Here is a 17,230-nt window from a genome sequence, read left to right as displayed (position 1 = left end):
TGAGTCCTTTCTGTTAAACTGCTGTTTCTACAAGTTTCAGTAAACCCGTTTAGAAATAAATTGTCTCTTTGCATAAATTCATGTCCTTGTTCCCAAAACCTTCCATAGTATTGACCCCTTCCTCCACACCGCTGCAATTTTCTATAGCCCTATGTTTCAGCCTCCGTCTTATCATCCTCCCACCCACCCCAACCCAGATGGGAAAGTGCTGGGCTTTTTCTTCATCCAGTTGAGACTGTCCAGTGTATTTATAATGTATTCTATTCAGTTATGGTAAACCAAGATTAACGTGGTACCACTTCCTGGGTGAATCTGTGACAGTGTCTTGCACAGTTGTCTGGTTGCAGTCCTAGGAACAGGAGGAGGCCATTGAGCCCCTCGAGCCTGTTCCGCCATTCAGTGAGATCATGGCTGATCTGCGACCTGACCTACATACACCCGCCTTTGGCCCACATCCTTTAATACCTTTCGTTAACAAAAAGCTATCGATCTCCGATTTAAAATTAACAGTTGATCTAGCATCAATTGCTGTTTGCGGATGAGTTTTCCAAACTTCTACCACTCTTTGTGTGTGTAGAAGTGTTTCCTAATTTCACTCTTGAAAGGTCTGGCTCTAATTTTTAGATGAGTCCTAGAATCCCCAACCACTGGAAATAGTTCCCCTTAATATCCTGAAAACCTCGATCAGATCACCCCTTAACCTTCTAAATTCTGGGGAATACAGCCCTAGTTTGTGTAATCTCTCCTCGTAACTTAACCCTTGGAGTCCAGGTATCATTCTGGTAAACCTACGCTGCTCTCCCTCCAAGGCCAATATATCCTTCCTAAGGTGTGGTGCCCAGAACTGCTCCCAGTGCTCCAGGTGTGGTCTAACCAGGGTTTTGTACAGCTGCAGCATAACTTCTACCCCCTTGTATTCTAGTCCTCCAGATATAAAGGCCGGTATTCCGTTAGCCTTTTTGATTTATTTTCTGTACCTGTTCATGACATTTTAATGATCGATGTACCTGGACCCCTAAGTCTCTTTGCACATCCACTGTTTCTAGCTTTTCACCATTTAGAAAGTACCCTGTTCTATCCTCTTTAGGTCCACAGTGGACGGCCTCACATTTGCCTACATTGAAATCCATTTGCCCATTCACTTAATCTGTAATTTTATGCTTTAATCTACACTGCCTACCATGCCACCTATCATTGTGTCATCGGCAAATTTAGATATATGACTTTCTATACCATCATCTAAGTCATTAATAAATACTGTCAATAGTTGAGGCCCCAACATAGATCCCTGCGGGACTCCACTAGTCACATCCTGCCAATTTGAGTACCTGCCCATTATCCCTACTACCTGTCTCCTGCCGCTCAGCCAGTTTCCTAACCAGGTCAATAATTTGCTCTCAATTCTGTGGGCTTCTACCTTAGTTAACAGTCTCTTATGTGGGACTTTATCAAATGCCTTCTGGAAGTCCATATAAATAACATCCATAGATATTCCCCTGTACTTTAGTCACCTCCTCAAAAAATTCAATCCGGTTTGTCAGGCATGATCTACCTTTCACAAATCCATGCTGGCTCTCTCTGATTAACTGAAAATTTGTGAGGTGTTCAGTCACCCTATCCTTAATTATAGACTCTAGCAATTTCCCGACAACAGATGTTCGGTTAACTGGTCTATAATTCCCTGGTTTCCCTCGCTGGCCATTCTTAAATAGCGGAGTGACATGCGCAATTTTCCAATCTAAAGGAACGGTTCCTGAATCGAGAGAACTTTGGAAGATTATAGTTCGGGCATCTGCAATGTGCTCACCGACTTCCTTTAAAACCCTGGGATGGAAACCATCTGGTCCTGGGGATTTGTCACTCTTTAGTGCCATTATTTTCTTCATTACTGTTATTTTACTTGCATTAATTTTATTGAGTCCCTGTCCCTGATTCAATATTAGGTTCCTTGGGATTTCTGGCATGCTATCCTCTACCTCTACTGAAAATACTGACGCAAAGTGTTCAACATGTCCGCCATTTCCTCATTATCATTGACAATATCACCGCTTTCAGTTTTTAAGGGGCCAATATTGCTCCTGACTACTCTTTTTCCTAATATAATTGTAAAAATTCTGTGTTGATTTTGATATCCCATGGGAATGTCTTTTCATACTCCCTTTTTGCAGCTCTTGCTATCTGTTTTGTGACCCTTTGCTGTTCTTCGTATCTTTCCCGTTCACCAGGATCCTTTGCTTATTTTGGTATGCTGTTTCTTTTAGTTTTATGCTGTCCCTTACCTCTTTAGTTGTCCATGGCTGGTTTTTTGACAAGTAGAGCTCGTGCCCCTCGGGTATAAACTGGTTCTGTATCACATTCAATTATTTTTTGAACACCTCCCACTGATCATCTGTTGTTTTACCCATGAACAGATTTGCCCAGTTTATTGTGGACAGTCTCTGCCTCATCCCGTTGGAAGTCAGCCTCACCCAAATCTAGAATCTTAGATGTTTCCCATTTCAGGTTTTCAAACACTACATTGAACTCGATCATGTTATGATCGCTATTGGATAAATGGTCACGCACAGTGAGGCTGTTAACTAAATCTGGCTCATTATTCATTACTAAATCTAATATGGCATGCCCCATTGTTGTCTCTAGGACATGTTGTAGAAAACTATCCTGGACACACTCAAGAAATTCACTACCTTCCTGACTGGTGCTAGTCTGCTTACCCCAATCTATATGAAAGTTAAAAATCCCCCATTAAAACCACTCTGCCTTTGCTGATGAATGAACCCGAGTTTACCCATCTCCCTCTCTGGCCCACCCCCACCCCAGCAATAAAAGACTAGCTAATAAACTGTTTCCTGAAATCCCACTGTGGCGAATGACTGGTGTTTTGAACTCGCCCTGCTTACATTACAGGGCACCAATAGCAACATTGAAGCGACTAGTCTTGGGCTGGATATATCCACGTTCTCATGGCCAGAGTATAATGTCAGCCAGGGCCACTGGTGATGGTAGCGGTGTTTGGTGCTGGCGATACTTTGCTCCCAGAGACGGGATGCAAAAGGTCATCCCAGGATGGGCCTTGGTGCCTTGTTTATATTACTGTAAAAGCTTTTATAGATGTGTGAAGAGAAAAAGATTGGTGAAGTCAAGTGTAAGTCCCTTCAGTCAGAATCAGGGGAATTTATAATGGGGAACAAAGAAATGGCTGCCCAATTGTGGTAAACCACTGTTATTGTTGTTCACCCGTGTTGTTGTTGTTGCACACTGTTGTATCTATGCATGCCTCAGCTGGCTCCGCTCCTGGCTCCACCCACATGCCCAGGTATAAAGGTGACTGCTCTGCAGCCCCCTGCCTTCTTGGAAACCAGTCAACCACGAGAGGCATGCTCTGTTCTTTGTTAATAAAAGCCTTTTAGTTACTCTCCTAACTCTCCGTCTTTTATGAGTAATTGACAGCGCATCAATTTTATTAACAAAAACAAAATGTCGGCACCAAACGCTGAGCAGCAGGCGCTGCAGCAAAGGACGGCACCAAACGCTGAGCAGCAGGCGCTGCTGCATGCCCTCAGACCAACATGCCTGGACCTAGACCCTCAAGAGGCGGGTTCGTCTACCAAGTTCGCACAATGGCTGCGTTGCTTCGAAGCTTACCTGGAAGCCTCAGCCGTGACACTAGATGGAAACAAACTAAAAATCCTGGCCTCCAAGGTGGGCCACCAAGTCTACACGCTCATCCAGGACGCGACTACCTACGCGGCGGCTATCGATCTGCTAAAAGGACAATACACACGCCCGGTAAATACGGTTTATGCCAGACACCTCCTGAGATCCCGCAAACAGCAGTCCGGGGAATCGGTGGAGGCATTCCTACGGGCACTACAGATACTCGGCCGAGCCTGCGATTGTAAAGAGGTATCGGCCGCGACACACACGGAGGGACTTATCCGAGATGCTTTCGTTGCGGGCCTCAAGTCCGACTACTCCCAGCAGAGACTGCTGGAGAAGGGCGAAATCGACCTGAAGAAGGCAGTGTCCCTCGCGCTCTCGCTAGACGCGGCCCACCGGAATATGGACGCATTCTCCCCTAACCGTTCCGCACCGTGGACGCCGCAACCTTGGGTCATGGGACCGCCACCCCCGGCACCAACTGCTGCAGCGATGTCCAAGGGCTCGAAATGTTACTTTTGTGGCCAGGCAAAACACCCCAGAGCACGCTGCCCGGCAAAAAACGCTACCTGCTCTGGCTGCGGGAAGAAAGGACACTACGTCAGCGCCTGCAAAGGTAAAAGCGCTAACGCCAGCAGCGCCGCGTGTGAACCGTGGGGGCAGCCATCTTGGACACCTCCAGCCGCGTGGGGATCGGGATCATGGGGGCAGCCATTTTGTCCGCCATCTTGGACGCCTCCAACTCCAATCGCGGGTGACCCGGACTCAACCACCGCCTCGTCTGACGACCACAGCGACTCGCTCGACCATACGCTGGCCTCCGTGACGCTGGACCAATCTCTCCCTCACCAACTGTCCAGGTCCATGATGGACATTACGGTAAACGGCCGCGCCACTACCTGCCTTTTCGACAGCGGGAGCACGGAGAGCTTTATCCACCCCGACACGGTGCGCAGTTACTCTCTCCCGGTCCTGCCAACGCGCCATCGGATCTCTATGGCTTCCAAATCCCATTCAGCAGACGTCGGTGGCTACTGTGTAGTGACCCTTTCAGTCAGGGGCACAGAATACAAAAAATTTAAACTTCTTGTCCTGCCCCATCTCTGCGCTGCCGTTCTACTGGGGTTGGATTTTCAGTGCCACCTTAAAAGTGTCACATTAGCGTACGGCGGACCCCTCCCCCCACTCACAGTCCGCAGCCAGCAGCTTTTAAATCGCCCGCCGCGCACCATTTGCAGCCTCTCCACGCTTAAAGTCTCCCCCCCCCTTGTTCGTTAACCTCACCCGCGACTGTAAGCCCATCGCTACCAAAAGCAGGCGGTACAGTGCCGGGGATAGGAGCTTAATTAAATCCGAAGTAGCAAGACTCCTGAAGGAAGGGATTATTGAGGGTAGCACTAGCCCATGGCGAGCACAAGTGGTGGTAGTGAAGACTGGCGAAAAACAGCGCCTAGTTATTGACTACAGCCAGACGATCAATCGCTACACCCAGTTAGATGCATACCCACTCCCCCGCATATCTGACATGGCCAATCAGATAGCACAATACCGGGTGTTCTCGACGATTGATCTGAAGTCGGCATGCCACCAGCTCCCCATCAGGGCTGAGGACCGCCAGTACACAGCTTTTGAAGCTGACGGTTGTCTCTACCACTTCCTCCGAGTCCCCTTCGGCGTCACCAACGGGGTTTCGGTCTTCCAAAGGGAGATGGACCGAATGGTTGACCAGAACGCGCTGCAGGCCACCTTCCCCTATCTAGACAACGTCACCATCTGCGGCCACGACCAGCAGGACCATGACGTTAACCTAAGAGAAATTCCTCCGTACGGCCCAGCGGCTGAATCTAACATACAACAAGGACAAATGTATGTTTCGCACCACGCGCCTCGCCATTCTTGGCTGCGTAGTGGAGAACGGAGTCATTGGCCCCGACCCCGACAGAATGCGCCCCCTTATGGAGCTCCCCCCTCCCCCACTGCCAAAAAGCACTGAAGAGATGCCTAGGGTTTTTCTCTTACTATGCTCAGTGGGTGCCCAACTATGCGGACAAAGCCAGGCCCCTCATCAAGTCCACCTCCTTCCACCTGACAGCAGAGGCATGTGCAGCCTTCACTCTCATAAAAAGAGATATCGCGAAGGCCACAATGCACGCAGTGGATGAGTCCATCCCTTTCCAAGTGGAGAGCGACGCATCCGACTTCGCCCTAGCTGCAACCCTTAACCAGGCGGGGAGACCCGTGGCCTTTTTCTCAAGGACCCTCCAGGGCCCCGAGATTCGACACTTCTGTCGAAAAGGAGGCCCAGGCCATTGTGGAAGCGGTGCGACATTGGAGGCATTACCTGGCCGGAAAACGATTTACCCTGCTCACTGACCAGCGTTCAGTAGCTTTTATGTTTAACAATAAGCAGAGGGGCAAAACCAAGAACGACAAGATCTTGAGGTGGAGAATTGAACTCTCCACCTACAATTACGATATCTTGTACCGGCCCGGGAAACTCAATGAGCCCCCAGATGCCCTATCACGTGGTACATGCGCCAACGCGCAGGTTGATAGACTGCAGACCCTCCACAATGACCTCTGCCACCCGGGGGTCACCAGGTTCTTCCATTTCATCAAATCCCGTAACCTGCCCTACTCCATCGAGGAGGTCAGGACCATGACCAGGAACTGCCAAATCTGTGCCGAGTGCAAACCGCATTTTTATAGGCCAGACAGAGCAAGCCTGATCAAGGCCACCCGCCCCTTCGAGCGCCTGAGCGTCGATTTTAAAGGGCCCCTCCCCTCCTCTGACCGCAACGTGTACTTCCTCAACATAATTGATGAGTACTCCCGTTTCCCGTTTGCTATCCCGTGCCCAGACATGACCAGTACCACGGTCATTAAATGTCTGAATGACCTTTTCGCCTTGTTCGGCTTCCCTAGCTATATCCATAGCGACCGGGGCTCATCCTTTATGAGCGACGAACTCCGTCAGTACCTGCTCACGAGAGGTATTGCTACAAGCAGAACCACCAGCTACAACCCCCGGGGGAACGGCCAGGTGGAAAGAGAGAACGCGACGGTTTGGAAGGCCGTCCTCTTAAACTTAAAATCTAAGGGCCTTCCGACCTCTCGCTGGCAGGAGGTCCTCCCTGCGGCGCTCCACTCCATTCGGTCACTGCTTTGTACGGCCACCAATGCCACCCCACATGAAAAAATGTTCACTTTCCCCAGGATGTCCACATCGGGGACCTCGCTACCGACATGGCTGACGTCTCCAGGACCCGTCCTACTGCAGAAGCACGTGAGGTCCCATAAAACGGACCCCCTGGTCGAGAGGGTGAGCCTCCTCCACGCCAACCCCCAGTATGCTTACGTGGCGTACCCGGACGGGCGGGAGGACACAGTCTCCATACGAGACCTCGCACCTTCGGGTGCCCCTGAAACACTACCATTGCCATCCACCACTACCCACAACCCAACCCCTGTAGACGGCATGCCGCAGCCCCAGGACCCGTCATTGACCACCCAACCACTCAATGAGACGCCAGATTCAACGTTGGATGCTGCACCATCACCGCCGCCACCACGACGATCAGGACGGCATACAAGGCCACCTGATAGACTTACTTACACGAACCTTTAGTACACTTCACCCCGCCGGACTCAATTTTAAACAAGGGGTGAATGTGGTAAACCACTGTTATTGTTGTTCACCGTGTTGTTGCACACTGTTGTATCTATGCATGCCTCAGCTGGCTCCGCCCCTGGCTCCACCCACATGCCCAGGTATAAAGGTGCCTGCTCTGCAGCCCCCTGCCTTCTTGGAAACCAGTCAACCACGAGAGGCATGCTCTGTTCTTTGTTAATAAAAGCCTTTTAGTTACTCTCCTAACTCTCCGTCTTTTATGAGTAATTGATAGCGCATCACCAATTAAATACATATTTTGGTTCTGTCTTCACAAAGGAGGACACAAATAACCTCCTGGAAATGTCGGGGAACATAGGGCCTGATGAAAGGGAGGAACTGAAAGAAATCAGTATTTGTAGGGAAATGGTGTTAGGGAAATTGATGGGATTGAAAGCCGATAAATCCCCAGGGCCTGATAATCTACATCCTAGGGTACTTAAGGAAGTGGCCCTAGAAATAGTAGATGCATTGATGATCATCTTCCAACATTCGATGGAATCTGGAACAGTACCCATGGATTGGAGGGTAGCTAATGTTACCCCACTATTCAAAAAAGGTGCTAGAGAGAAAACGGGGAATTACAGACCGGCAAGCCTGACATCGGTAGTGGGGAAAATGCAAGAGTCCATTATAAAAGATGTAATAGCAGAGCACTTCACAGAATCACAGAAACCCCACAGTGCAGATAGAGGCCATTTCGGCCCATCGAGCCTGCACCAACACATATCCCACCCTATCCCTGTAACCCCACGCATTTAATCCCCCTAACACTAAGGGTCAATTTATCATAGCCAATCAACCTAACCCGCACATCTTTGGAAAACAGTGACAGGATCGGACAAAGTCAACATGGATTTACAAAAGGTAAATCGTGCTTGACTAATCTACTGGAATTTTTTGAGGATGTAACTAGTAAAATAGATAAAGGAGAACCAGTGGATGTGGTGTATTTGGACTTTCAGAAGGCTTTCGATAAGGTCCCGCATAAGAGATTAGCGTGTAAAGTTAAGGCACATGGTATTGGGGGCAAGGTATTGACTTGGATAGAGAACTGGTTGGCAGACAGAAAGCAAAGAGTTGGAATAAACAGGTCTTTTTCCGAGTGGCAGGCAGTGACTAGTGGGGTACCACAGGGATCGGTCCTTGGACCCCAGCTATTCACAATATATATTAATGATCTAGACAAGGGAACTAGATGTAATATCTCCAAATTTGCAGACGACACAAAGCTGGGTGGATGTGTGTGCTGTGAGGAGGATGCCGAGAAACTACAGGATGATTTGGACAGGTTGGGTGATTGGGCAGAAGCATAGCAGAAGCAGTATAATGTGGATAAATGTGAGGTTATCCACTTTAGTGTCAAAAACAGGAAGGCAGATTATTATCTGAATGGCAATAGATTGGAAGAAGGGGAAGTGCAACGAGACCTGGGTGTCCTTGTGCACCAGTCGCTGAAGGTAAGCATGCAGGTGCAGCAGGCGGTTAAGAAGGCAAATGGTATGTTGGCCTTTGTAGCGACAGGGTTTGAGTACAAGAACAAGGATGTCTTGCTGCAGTTGTACAGGGCCTTGGTGAGACCGCACCTTGAGTATTGTGTGTAATTTTGGTCGCCTTATCTGAGGAAGGATATTCTTGCCATGGAAGGAGTTCAGCGAAGATTCACCAGGCTGATACCTGGGATGGCAGGAATGACGTATGAGGAGAGATTGGGTCGATTGGGCTTGTACTCGCTGGAGTTTAGAAGAATGAGAGGGGATCTCATTGAAACTTATAAAATCCTGGCAGGACTGGACAGACTAGATGCAGGAAGGATGTTCCCGATGGTCGGGGAATCCAGAACCAGGGGTCACAGTCTAAGGATGAGGGGTAGGCCTTTGGGTGAAGAAATTCCTCCTCATTTCTGTCCTAAGAGAGTGGTGAACCTGTGGAATTCTCTACCACAGAAGGCAGTAGAGGCCAATTCATTAATTATATTCAAGAAGGAGTTGGATATATTTCTTAAGGCTAAAGGGATCAAGGGATATGGGGAGAAAGCAGGGACAGGGTACTGAACTTGGATGATCAGCCATGATCTCATTGAATGGCGGAGCAGGCTAGAGGGGCTGAATGGCCTACTCCTGCTCCTATCTTCTATGTTTCTATTACAGAGACAGCTCTGTACCATGAACAGGATATTCTCGAAATGGTGTCGGGGTCAGTCTTTCAAATATTAACTGAATGTCCAGGTGAGAGTGTGTAATTTCGCTGGGTGATAAAACTTTACCCATTGGTATGAGTTTGTATGATTAAAATCATTAAGCCATTTTAGTTCACTATCAGTGACCTGTTTTTGCTGAAACCATAAATACCTAGCTGTCGACCTGACCTGTAAACCCTGATCATTCCAGCAGGGTTAAACAAACGGGTTAACTTCTCAAATCTCCAAATAACTTTGTTGCTTGTTTCCCAGACGTGGACTTGTCCTGTAATGACCTCAGCCGGGTGCCGGAGTGCTTGTATACCCTCTCGTCTCTTCGTCGGCTGAACCTCAGTACCAACCAGATCTCCGAGCTCTCTCTCTGCATCGATCAGTGGACGCAACTGGAAACGCTGAATCTGTCCCGCAACCAGCTGACCTCTCTTCCTGTACGAATGTTATTTTCAGTATTGTTTTTTATTTTAACGTAGCCCATGTCTTGTTCTGGCAATTTATATGGAAAGATAACCCCAGTTGTTATTGTGGGTGGTATGAAAGGTTGCTTATTTTTATGGTCTTGTTCCTGCTTCATTGCTGCCGACTTCATTTGAGAAGTTGGATGTAGGGTTTGCAATCCCAGGGACCCTTGGCCATTTTAACAGCCTAAGAATCCTGGGCTTTGGCCAGATAACATCGCAGGAAGCATGATCATAAATCAGCTGAGACATACATATCTGCCAAGGACAGGGTTTACATTGAATTCGTTGTCAGTCTAATGCATCTACAATGGGAATCAAATATTGAAGATTCAGGTTTAACCCTATCCTCTGTAGAATGAAAGAATTTTTTCCTTGGGTCAGGCCCCTTCTGTAAGGAAAGATGAGGTTAGTGGAGTAGAGTACTGATTGAGCCATGTCTAGGATACTGTAATGTTTAATGTTAGTAAGCCACCTGCTGTCAAGGTTACTCCCCACAATGGGCAGTCTTGCGATGTTTGTGGTTTAGTGCTCCTTTGGGAAATGTGCTTGTACAGCATGTGTTCACCTTTTGGTCCCATTGGAATAACCATCACCCATGTCATTCCTGCAATCCTGATCTCTGCCTGGAATTTTGAGATCTCAACAGGCATCTGGGATTGCATTCCCTATTTGGACGGACTGGGTTGTGGCTATTTTGGCTGTTGTTGGTGTGACTAGCAGGAGGTACACTTCTTCAGATTTCTAATGGATCACCCCATCTGAGATCATCCAACTCAGCACAGCAGAAAACTAAAATTAATGTACTAGAATATGGGTACCGGAAGTGTGTTAACATCTACCAAAATCTACTAACAAGGAATGAAGTATAACGGCACTGGTGTTGTCCTGAATTCCCTGGTGCTGGTAAATGTGGGACCACCACAGCATAATGGACTCATGGTGAGAGACATAGACTGTGCCTCTCTGCTGTGCAATGGCGAGTGTCCCCTCTGCACTGGTCTAGCCCACACATTTTCAAAATGTTTAAACCAAAAGCTTGTTTTGTTTTGTCGCTGTATATATGCGGTTTCATTATAGAGTGAGGGAAAACCAAGATCAACAACTGAGTTTGGGGTCAGTTTGACTTCCCTTTGTGTAAAAAGAAGCACTTTAACTGCATGGTGCTATCTATTGATACATGTGTGTGGATTCAGCAGCAGGAACCATTCAGTTAATGGGACTACCACAGCTCTAGCCCTAGTTGCCAAATATAAGTTAGTGCACCTTTAAGTGGCTGCATTAACAACCTCTAATCTAGCTGGTTCTGCGTGTCTTAACCCGTGTCAGGCTCACAGTCTACTAAATACATCTTTTCTTATTGCATGTGCAGGAAATATGGGTCAAAACTCAAGTTGGTGGAAATGTGCAGCCCAATTCCCTTATCGTTACCTGCTTGAAATCTGAGGCTTATGTCTTGGGAAGGAAGTCTTGTCAAAGCATTGCAGGATAGCATTTGATAAGGTGCCACATAAAAGGTTATTACACAAGATAAGGGCTCATGGGGTTGGGGGTAATATAGTAGCATGGATAGAGGATTGGTTAATGGACAGAAAACAGAGAGTAGGGATAAACGGATCTATTTTCAGGTTGGCAGGCTGTAACTAGTGGGGTGCCTCAAGGATCAGTGTTGGGGCCCCAGCTATTTACAATCTATATTAATGACCTAGATGAAGGGACCGAGTGTAATGTATCTAAGTTTGCTGATGATGCAAAGCTAGGTGGGACAGTAAGCTGTGAGGAGAATAGAGAGTCTGCTAAGGGATATAGATAGACTGAGTGAGTGGGCATAAGGTGGTAGATGGAGTATAATGTGGGGAAATGTGAGGTTATTCACTTTGGTAGGAAGAATAGAAAAACATAATATTTTTTAAATGGTGAAGAACTTTTAAATGTTGGTGTTCAGAGAGATTTGGGTGTCCTCGTGCAAGAAACACAGAAAGCTAGTATGCAGGTACAGCAAGCAATAAGGAAGGCAAATGGCATGTTGGCCTTTATTACAGGGGGTTGGAGTATAAGAGTGAGGAAGTCTTGCTCCAATTGTACAGGGCCTTGGTGAGACCACACCTGGAGTACTGGGCACAGTTCTGGTCTCCTTATCTGAGGAAGGATATACTTGCCTTGGAGGCGGTGCAACGAAGGTTCACTAGATTGATTCCTGGGATCAGAGGGCTGTCCTATGATGAGAGATTGTGTAGAATGGGCCGATACTCTCTGGCGTTTAGAAGAATGAGAGGTGATCTCATTGAAACATACAAGATTCTGAAGGGGATTGACAGGGTAGATGCTGAGAGGCTGTTTCCCCTGGCTGGAGTGTCTAGAACCAGGGGGCACAGTCTCAGGATAAGGGGTAGGCCATTTAGGACTGAGATGAGGAGGAATTTCTTCACTGAGGGTTGTAAATCTTTGGAATTCTCTGCCCCAGAGGGCTGTGAATGCTGAGTCGTTGAGTATATTCAAGGCTGAGATCGATAGATTTTTGGACTCTAGGGGAATCAAGGGATATGGAGATCGGGCGGGAAAGTGGAGTTGAGGTCGATGATCAGCCATGATCTTATTGAATGGCGGAGCAGGCTCAAGGGGCCGTATGATCTACTCCTGCTCCTATTTCTTATGTTCTATGTTCTTTTCGGAGCAGGACTAAGCCACTCGGCCCCTCGAGCCTGTTCTGCCATTCTATTAGATCAAGGTTGATCTGTACCTCCACTCCATTTACCCACCTTTGTTCCATATCCCATGATATTCTTGCCTAATAAAAATCTCTCTGTCTCAGTCTAGAAATTTTCACTTGGCCCCCAGCATCCATGGCATTTTGGGGGAGAGTGTTCCACATTTCCCCCACCCTTTGTATGAAAATGTGCTTCCTGATTTCACTCTTAAATGGCCTAGATCTAATTTTAAGATTGTGTTCTCTTGTTCCAGATTCCTCCACCAGAGGAAATAGCTTCTCTCTATCTAGTTTATCAAATCCTTCAGTCATCATTAGCACCTCAATTACAGGAAACTTTCGATTTACCGGCACCTAAATAACCAGAAATCTCGGTTGACCGGCAAAATTCAGGAGTAGGTTTTACTTCATATTGACTTGCGTTCCTCCGTCTGTTGCTGTGCGAGGGTGTGGCTGCAGCTGTTGCTAAGCTACAGAGACGCTTGCAACTTGTGGCCATTGTTCTGAACTTGTTGCTAAGCAACAGGGTTTGTTGCTTTATACGGAGCTCTCAGCTCTCCGTATCTTTTACTATAGCGTTCGGTTATCCGGAATTTTTGATGAACCGGCACCACGTCGGTCCCGTCCGTGCCGGATAAAAAAGTTTCTTGTAAATCACTCCTCCACTGTCTAAACTCGGGGAACTCGAGCCAAGTTTATGCAACCTGTCCTTGTAATTTAACCCTTTATTATTCTGGTGGATCTGTGTTGTACTCCCTTTAAGGCCAATCTATCTTTCCTGAGGTTCGGGGCCCAGACCTGAACGCAGTGTCCAGATGGGGTCTGACCAAGACTCTGTACAACTGAAGCATCACCTCCTCCCCTTAGCCTTCAGCTCAAGAGGGCTGGAATACAAACAATCCATTAGCTGTTTTGATTACTGTGCAAAAAAGAGCTGATGGTGATGAAATTAAAGTGATTGCATAAATGCAGCAGAGTGAAATGAATGTGATTGGTCCAAAGCAACTAATTATATGTACTAAAGATGACACATGGTGATTAAAATGTAAGTTTACAGTCTGTACAGCTCCAAAACTGAGTGTATCCTTTTCCTCTTCAGTCGGCCATCTGCAAGCTGATCAAACTGAAGAAGTTGTATTTGAACTCGAACAAGCTGGACTTCGATGGGATCCCGTCAGGCATTGGGAAACTGGCGAGTTTAGAGGAATTTATGGCAGCCAATAATAACCTTGAGCTCGTCCCAGAGAGTTTATGCAGGTACGAGTTCCGTTCTTTGTTCAGGTTCTGCTTTCAATTAAATGCCCACATGTCACCCTAGCTGACATGTCTTCAAGGAACTGAGTCATGCTGGGGTACATAATGGCAAAATACTGCGGATGCTGGAAATCTGAAATATCAACAGAAAATGCTGGAAATACTCAGCAGGCCAGGCAGCATCCGTGGAGAGAGAAACAGAGTTAACGTTTCAGGTCTGGGACCCTTCATCAGAACTGGAAAAAGCTGGAGATGTAACATATTAAGCAGGTGCAGAGACGGGGGGGGGGCGTTAGGAGGGGAGGAAGGAATTGAAATTGAAAGGCTTCGTTAGAACAATGTAATAGGCCGAGGACAGAGAGATCTTTACTTTAATCTGTCAATTTAATTCTCCACTTCACTCCCGCTCTGATTTCTCTGTCCTCGGCCTATTACATTGTTCTAATGAAGCTCAACGTAAGCTCGAGGAACAGCACCTCATCTTTCGATTGGGCACTTTGCAGCCTGCCGGACTCAACATTGAGTTCAACAATTTCAGATAATAATCCCTGCCCCCATTTTTCATGCAGTATGATTTTACCATTTATAATGTACTAGCTGAAGTGCCCGGCGGTGCCGAGGCTTTTTCGAGGGAATGTTGTTGTTGGAAGAGAGAGAGAGAGCGACTGGGGGGGAAGAGAGAGCGACTGGGGGAAGAGAGAGAGCGACTGGGGGGAAGAGAGGGAGGGGAGGGGTGGGGGGAAGAGGGGGAGGGTGGGGAAGGGAGGGGGGAAGAGAGGGAGGGGGGGAAGGGAAGGGAGGGCGGAGGGCAGGGGAGGGGAAGGGAGGGCGGGAGGGAGGGGGGGGAGGGGGGGATGGAGGGCGGAGGGGAGGGAGGGCGGCGGGCGCCCCCCCCCCCCCCCCGAGGGTCGCGGCCCCCGAGGGTCGCGCCCCCCCCCCCCCCCCCCCCCCCCGGAGGTGAAGACCGCCGATTGCGCGCGCAGCAGGAGCTGAGACGCGGCGTCTCTCTCGGCCGGCGGGCCCGGTTGCCAGGGCAACCGTGACACTGACCAAGCCAGAGAGAGAGACGCCGCGTCTCAGCTGCTGCGCGCGCGGCCCCCCCCCCCCCCCCGGGTCGCGCCCCCCCCCCCTTGAGGGTCGCGGCCGCCCCCCCCTCCCCCCGAGGTGAAGACCGCCGATTGCGCCCGTTGCCAGGGTAACGCTGGACGCTCAGCAAGCCCCGGCAGAGAGAGACGTCTCCGCTCCTGCTGCGCGCGCACCCTAGCGGCGCTGGGCTGAGGCTCGGCCCTCCAGCCTTCGAGTGGGGCCGGGAGGTGCCTAGCTCGGGCGTGGGTGCGGAGGAGACGCCGAGGCTTCTAGGCCTACCTGGAAAAACGGGGAAAGGTAGGAAAATTAATGAGATTAGATAAGTTAATTACTTTCTAAATCATTTTTTAAAAAAACTATGTGTTTTAAAAGCAACGTTTTTTTTTTAAGACGCAGAAAGCAGGAAAAAGAAAGGAAAAGTTTGGAATCAAGATGGCGGCGACTCACCTCGGTTCAGAACGATAAAGCCCGGCCACACGCGCACCGATTGGCCCGGCGGCACACGCCAGCAACCCGGCGTACGATTGGTCGAGCTCGAGGTCACTCTGTCGCTAATGAGCGGATAATGAGATGCTAATGAGCGGAATGTTGAAGGTTTTTGGGATACCGCGGGCGCAATTTTAGCCCGGCCGAAACGTAAATACGCTTAAAACCGTCTCGGAAGCGTAAGCTTTCTTTGGAGGTAACGCGCGCATAGGTACGCCCTGTAACTTTCGAGTGCATACCCGCAACGCACATGCGATGACAGACAGACAGACAGACAGACACAGACAGAATGACAGAAGTACCGATTTATATATATATAGATGTACCTTTAAGGGGAGAACTACTTTTACAGCTCCTGTATACTGTAGTACCGGCAGTGACCACACCTGTATATAAACCCTGAGTAGTGATCTGTATAGTTAGTTCTAGAGTAACCCTCATTCAGTAAACACCTGTTGAATCGTTCCCTGCAGTCTGTTGTCTGATTATTGAAGGACACAACATTAAGATACACGGATCTAACACCATTCCCATTTGCAACATTTTCACAGCATGTTCTTTCAATTCCTTCCTCCCCCCCCCCCCCCCTCTAAACTCCCGCCCCCCCGTCTCTGCACCTGCTTAATATCTGTTACATTTCCAGCTTTTTCCAGTCCTGATGAAGGGTCCCAGACCTGAAACATTAACCCTGTTTCTCTCTCCACGGATGCTGCCTGGCCTGCTGAGTATTTCCAGCATTTTCTGTTGTTATTTCATGCTGGGGTGTAGTTCCATTTGGCGAGGAGGGAATAGAGGGTTTGGAGCACTTTGGTTTCTTTCTCAAGTGACCATTCTTCATGCCTTGTAGGGCATAACAACCAAGCTTGATCCTGGCCCCACCTAATGTCCACATGTCCAAGCTTGATCCTGGCCCCACCTAATGTCCACATGTCCAAGCTTGATCCTGGCCCCACCTAATGTCCAAGCTTGATCCTGGCCCCACCTAATGTCCACATGTCCAAGCTTGATCCTGGCCCCACCTAATGTCCACATGTCCAAGCTTGACCCTGGCCCCACCTAATACCCACATGTCTAGCAGAAGCCATTGGATGGCACTCAGGAGTGTCTTCCTGCTTTGCTGATTTTTCTTTCCCCCTCTCTAGCCTGGAGCTGCCCCTCCTGCTACCCGGCTTGGCTAACTGAGTGCAGACCAGGGATTGAGCCTGGGGCAAATCTACAAACTGAGCCATTGCAAGAATTTTTCTCCTGCCTTTTAAAAGTGGAAATTCTAACATAGATTTCTGATTGCAGATGTGGAAAATTGAAGAAGCTGGTCCTTAATAAAAACCGTCTGGTCACTCTGCCTGAAGCCATCCATTTCCTTACAGATCTAGAGGTAAGGGTAATTCCAACACAATTTTTATTGAAATTCTTGTAGAAATGTCTAAACTTTGGTAACGCGCTGTAATACTCGGCCAGTGGAGCTACCTATATCTTAATTATATGTGATGGCAAAGATAGTGTTAGAATTGTTGGGTAGCTCAGGTTTCAGATCAGTGTATGGTTGGTTGGTACAGTGTTCCCTGGTTGGTTAGGAGCATGACAGAGCTGTCTGTTTTGAGTTGAACTATCTCTCCTCTGAGTCTGTAGCTTATGAGTCCAAGCCTCACTGCAGGACCTGAGTGCGTAATCTAGGCTGACAGTCCAGTGCAGTACTGAGCGAGTTGTAGGAG

General features: G+C 48.4%; 2 protein-coding genes across 2 annotated transcripts in view; both read left to right on the top strand.

Annotated features, from left to right (window-relative positions):
- LOC147110250 (uncharacterized) lies at window positions 1–7,537 on the top strand. Its single transcript, XM_086000025.1, has 2 exons — window positions 1–4,539; window positions 6,877–7,537. The coding sequence occupies exons 1-2, from the start codon at window positions 3,478–3,480 to the stop codon at window positions 6,958–6,960; spliced, it is 1,146 nt and encodes a 381-aa protein (XP_085856151.1). The 5' UTR covers window positions 1–3,477; the 3' UTR covers window positions 6,961–7,537.
- The window catches only part of flii (FLII actin remodeling protein), a 108,688-nt gene that overhangs the window by 13,644 nt on the left and 77,814 nt on the right, over window positions 1–17,230 (top strand). The window contains exons 8-10 of the mRNA XM_086000021.1: window positions 9,783–9,958; window positions 13,792–13,949; window positions 16,809–16,893. Coding sequence (XP_085856147.1) covers window positions 9,783–9,958; window positions 13,792–13,949; window positions 16,809–16,893 — 419 coding nt within the window. The remainder of the gene's footprint in view (window positions 1–9,782; window positions 9,959–13,791; window positions 13,950–16,808; window positions 16,894–17,230) is intronic.

Source organism: Somniosus microcephalus, chromosome 11 (assembly GCF_052327205.1).
Source record: "Somniosus microcephalus isolate GS21.2 chromosome 11, FLI_Smic_1.0, whole genome shotgun sequence".
NCBI lineage: Eukaryota > Metazoa > Chordata > Chondrichthyes > Squaliformes > Somniosidae > Somniosus > Somniosus microcephalus.
This window is presented reverse-complemented; position numbering and strand designations above follow the sequence as displayed.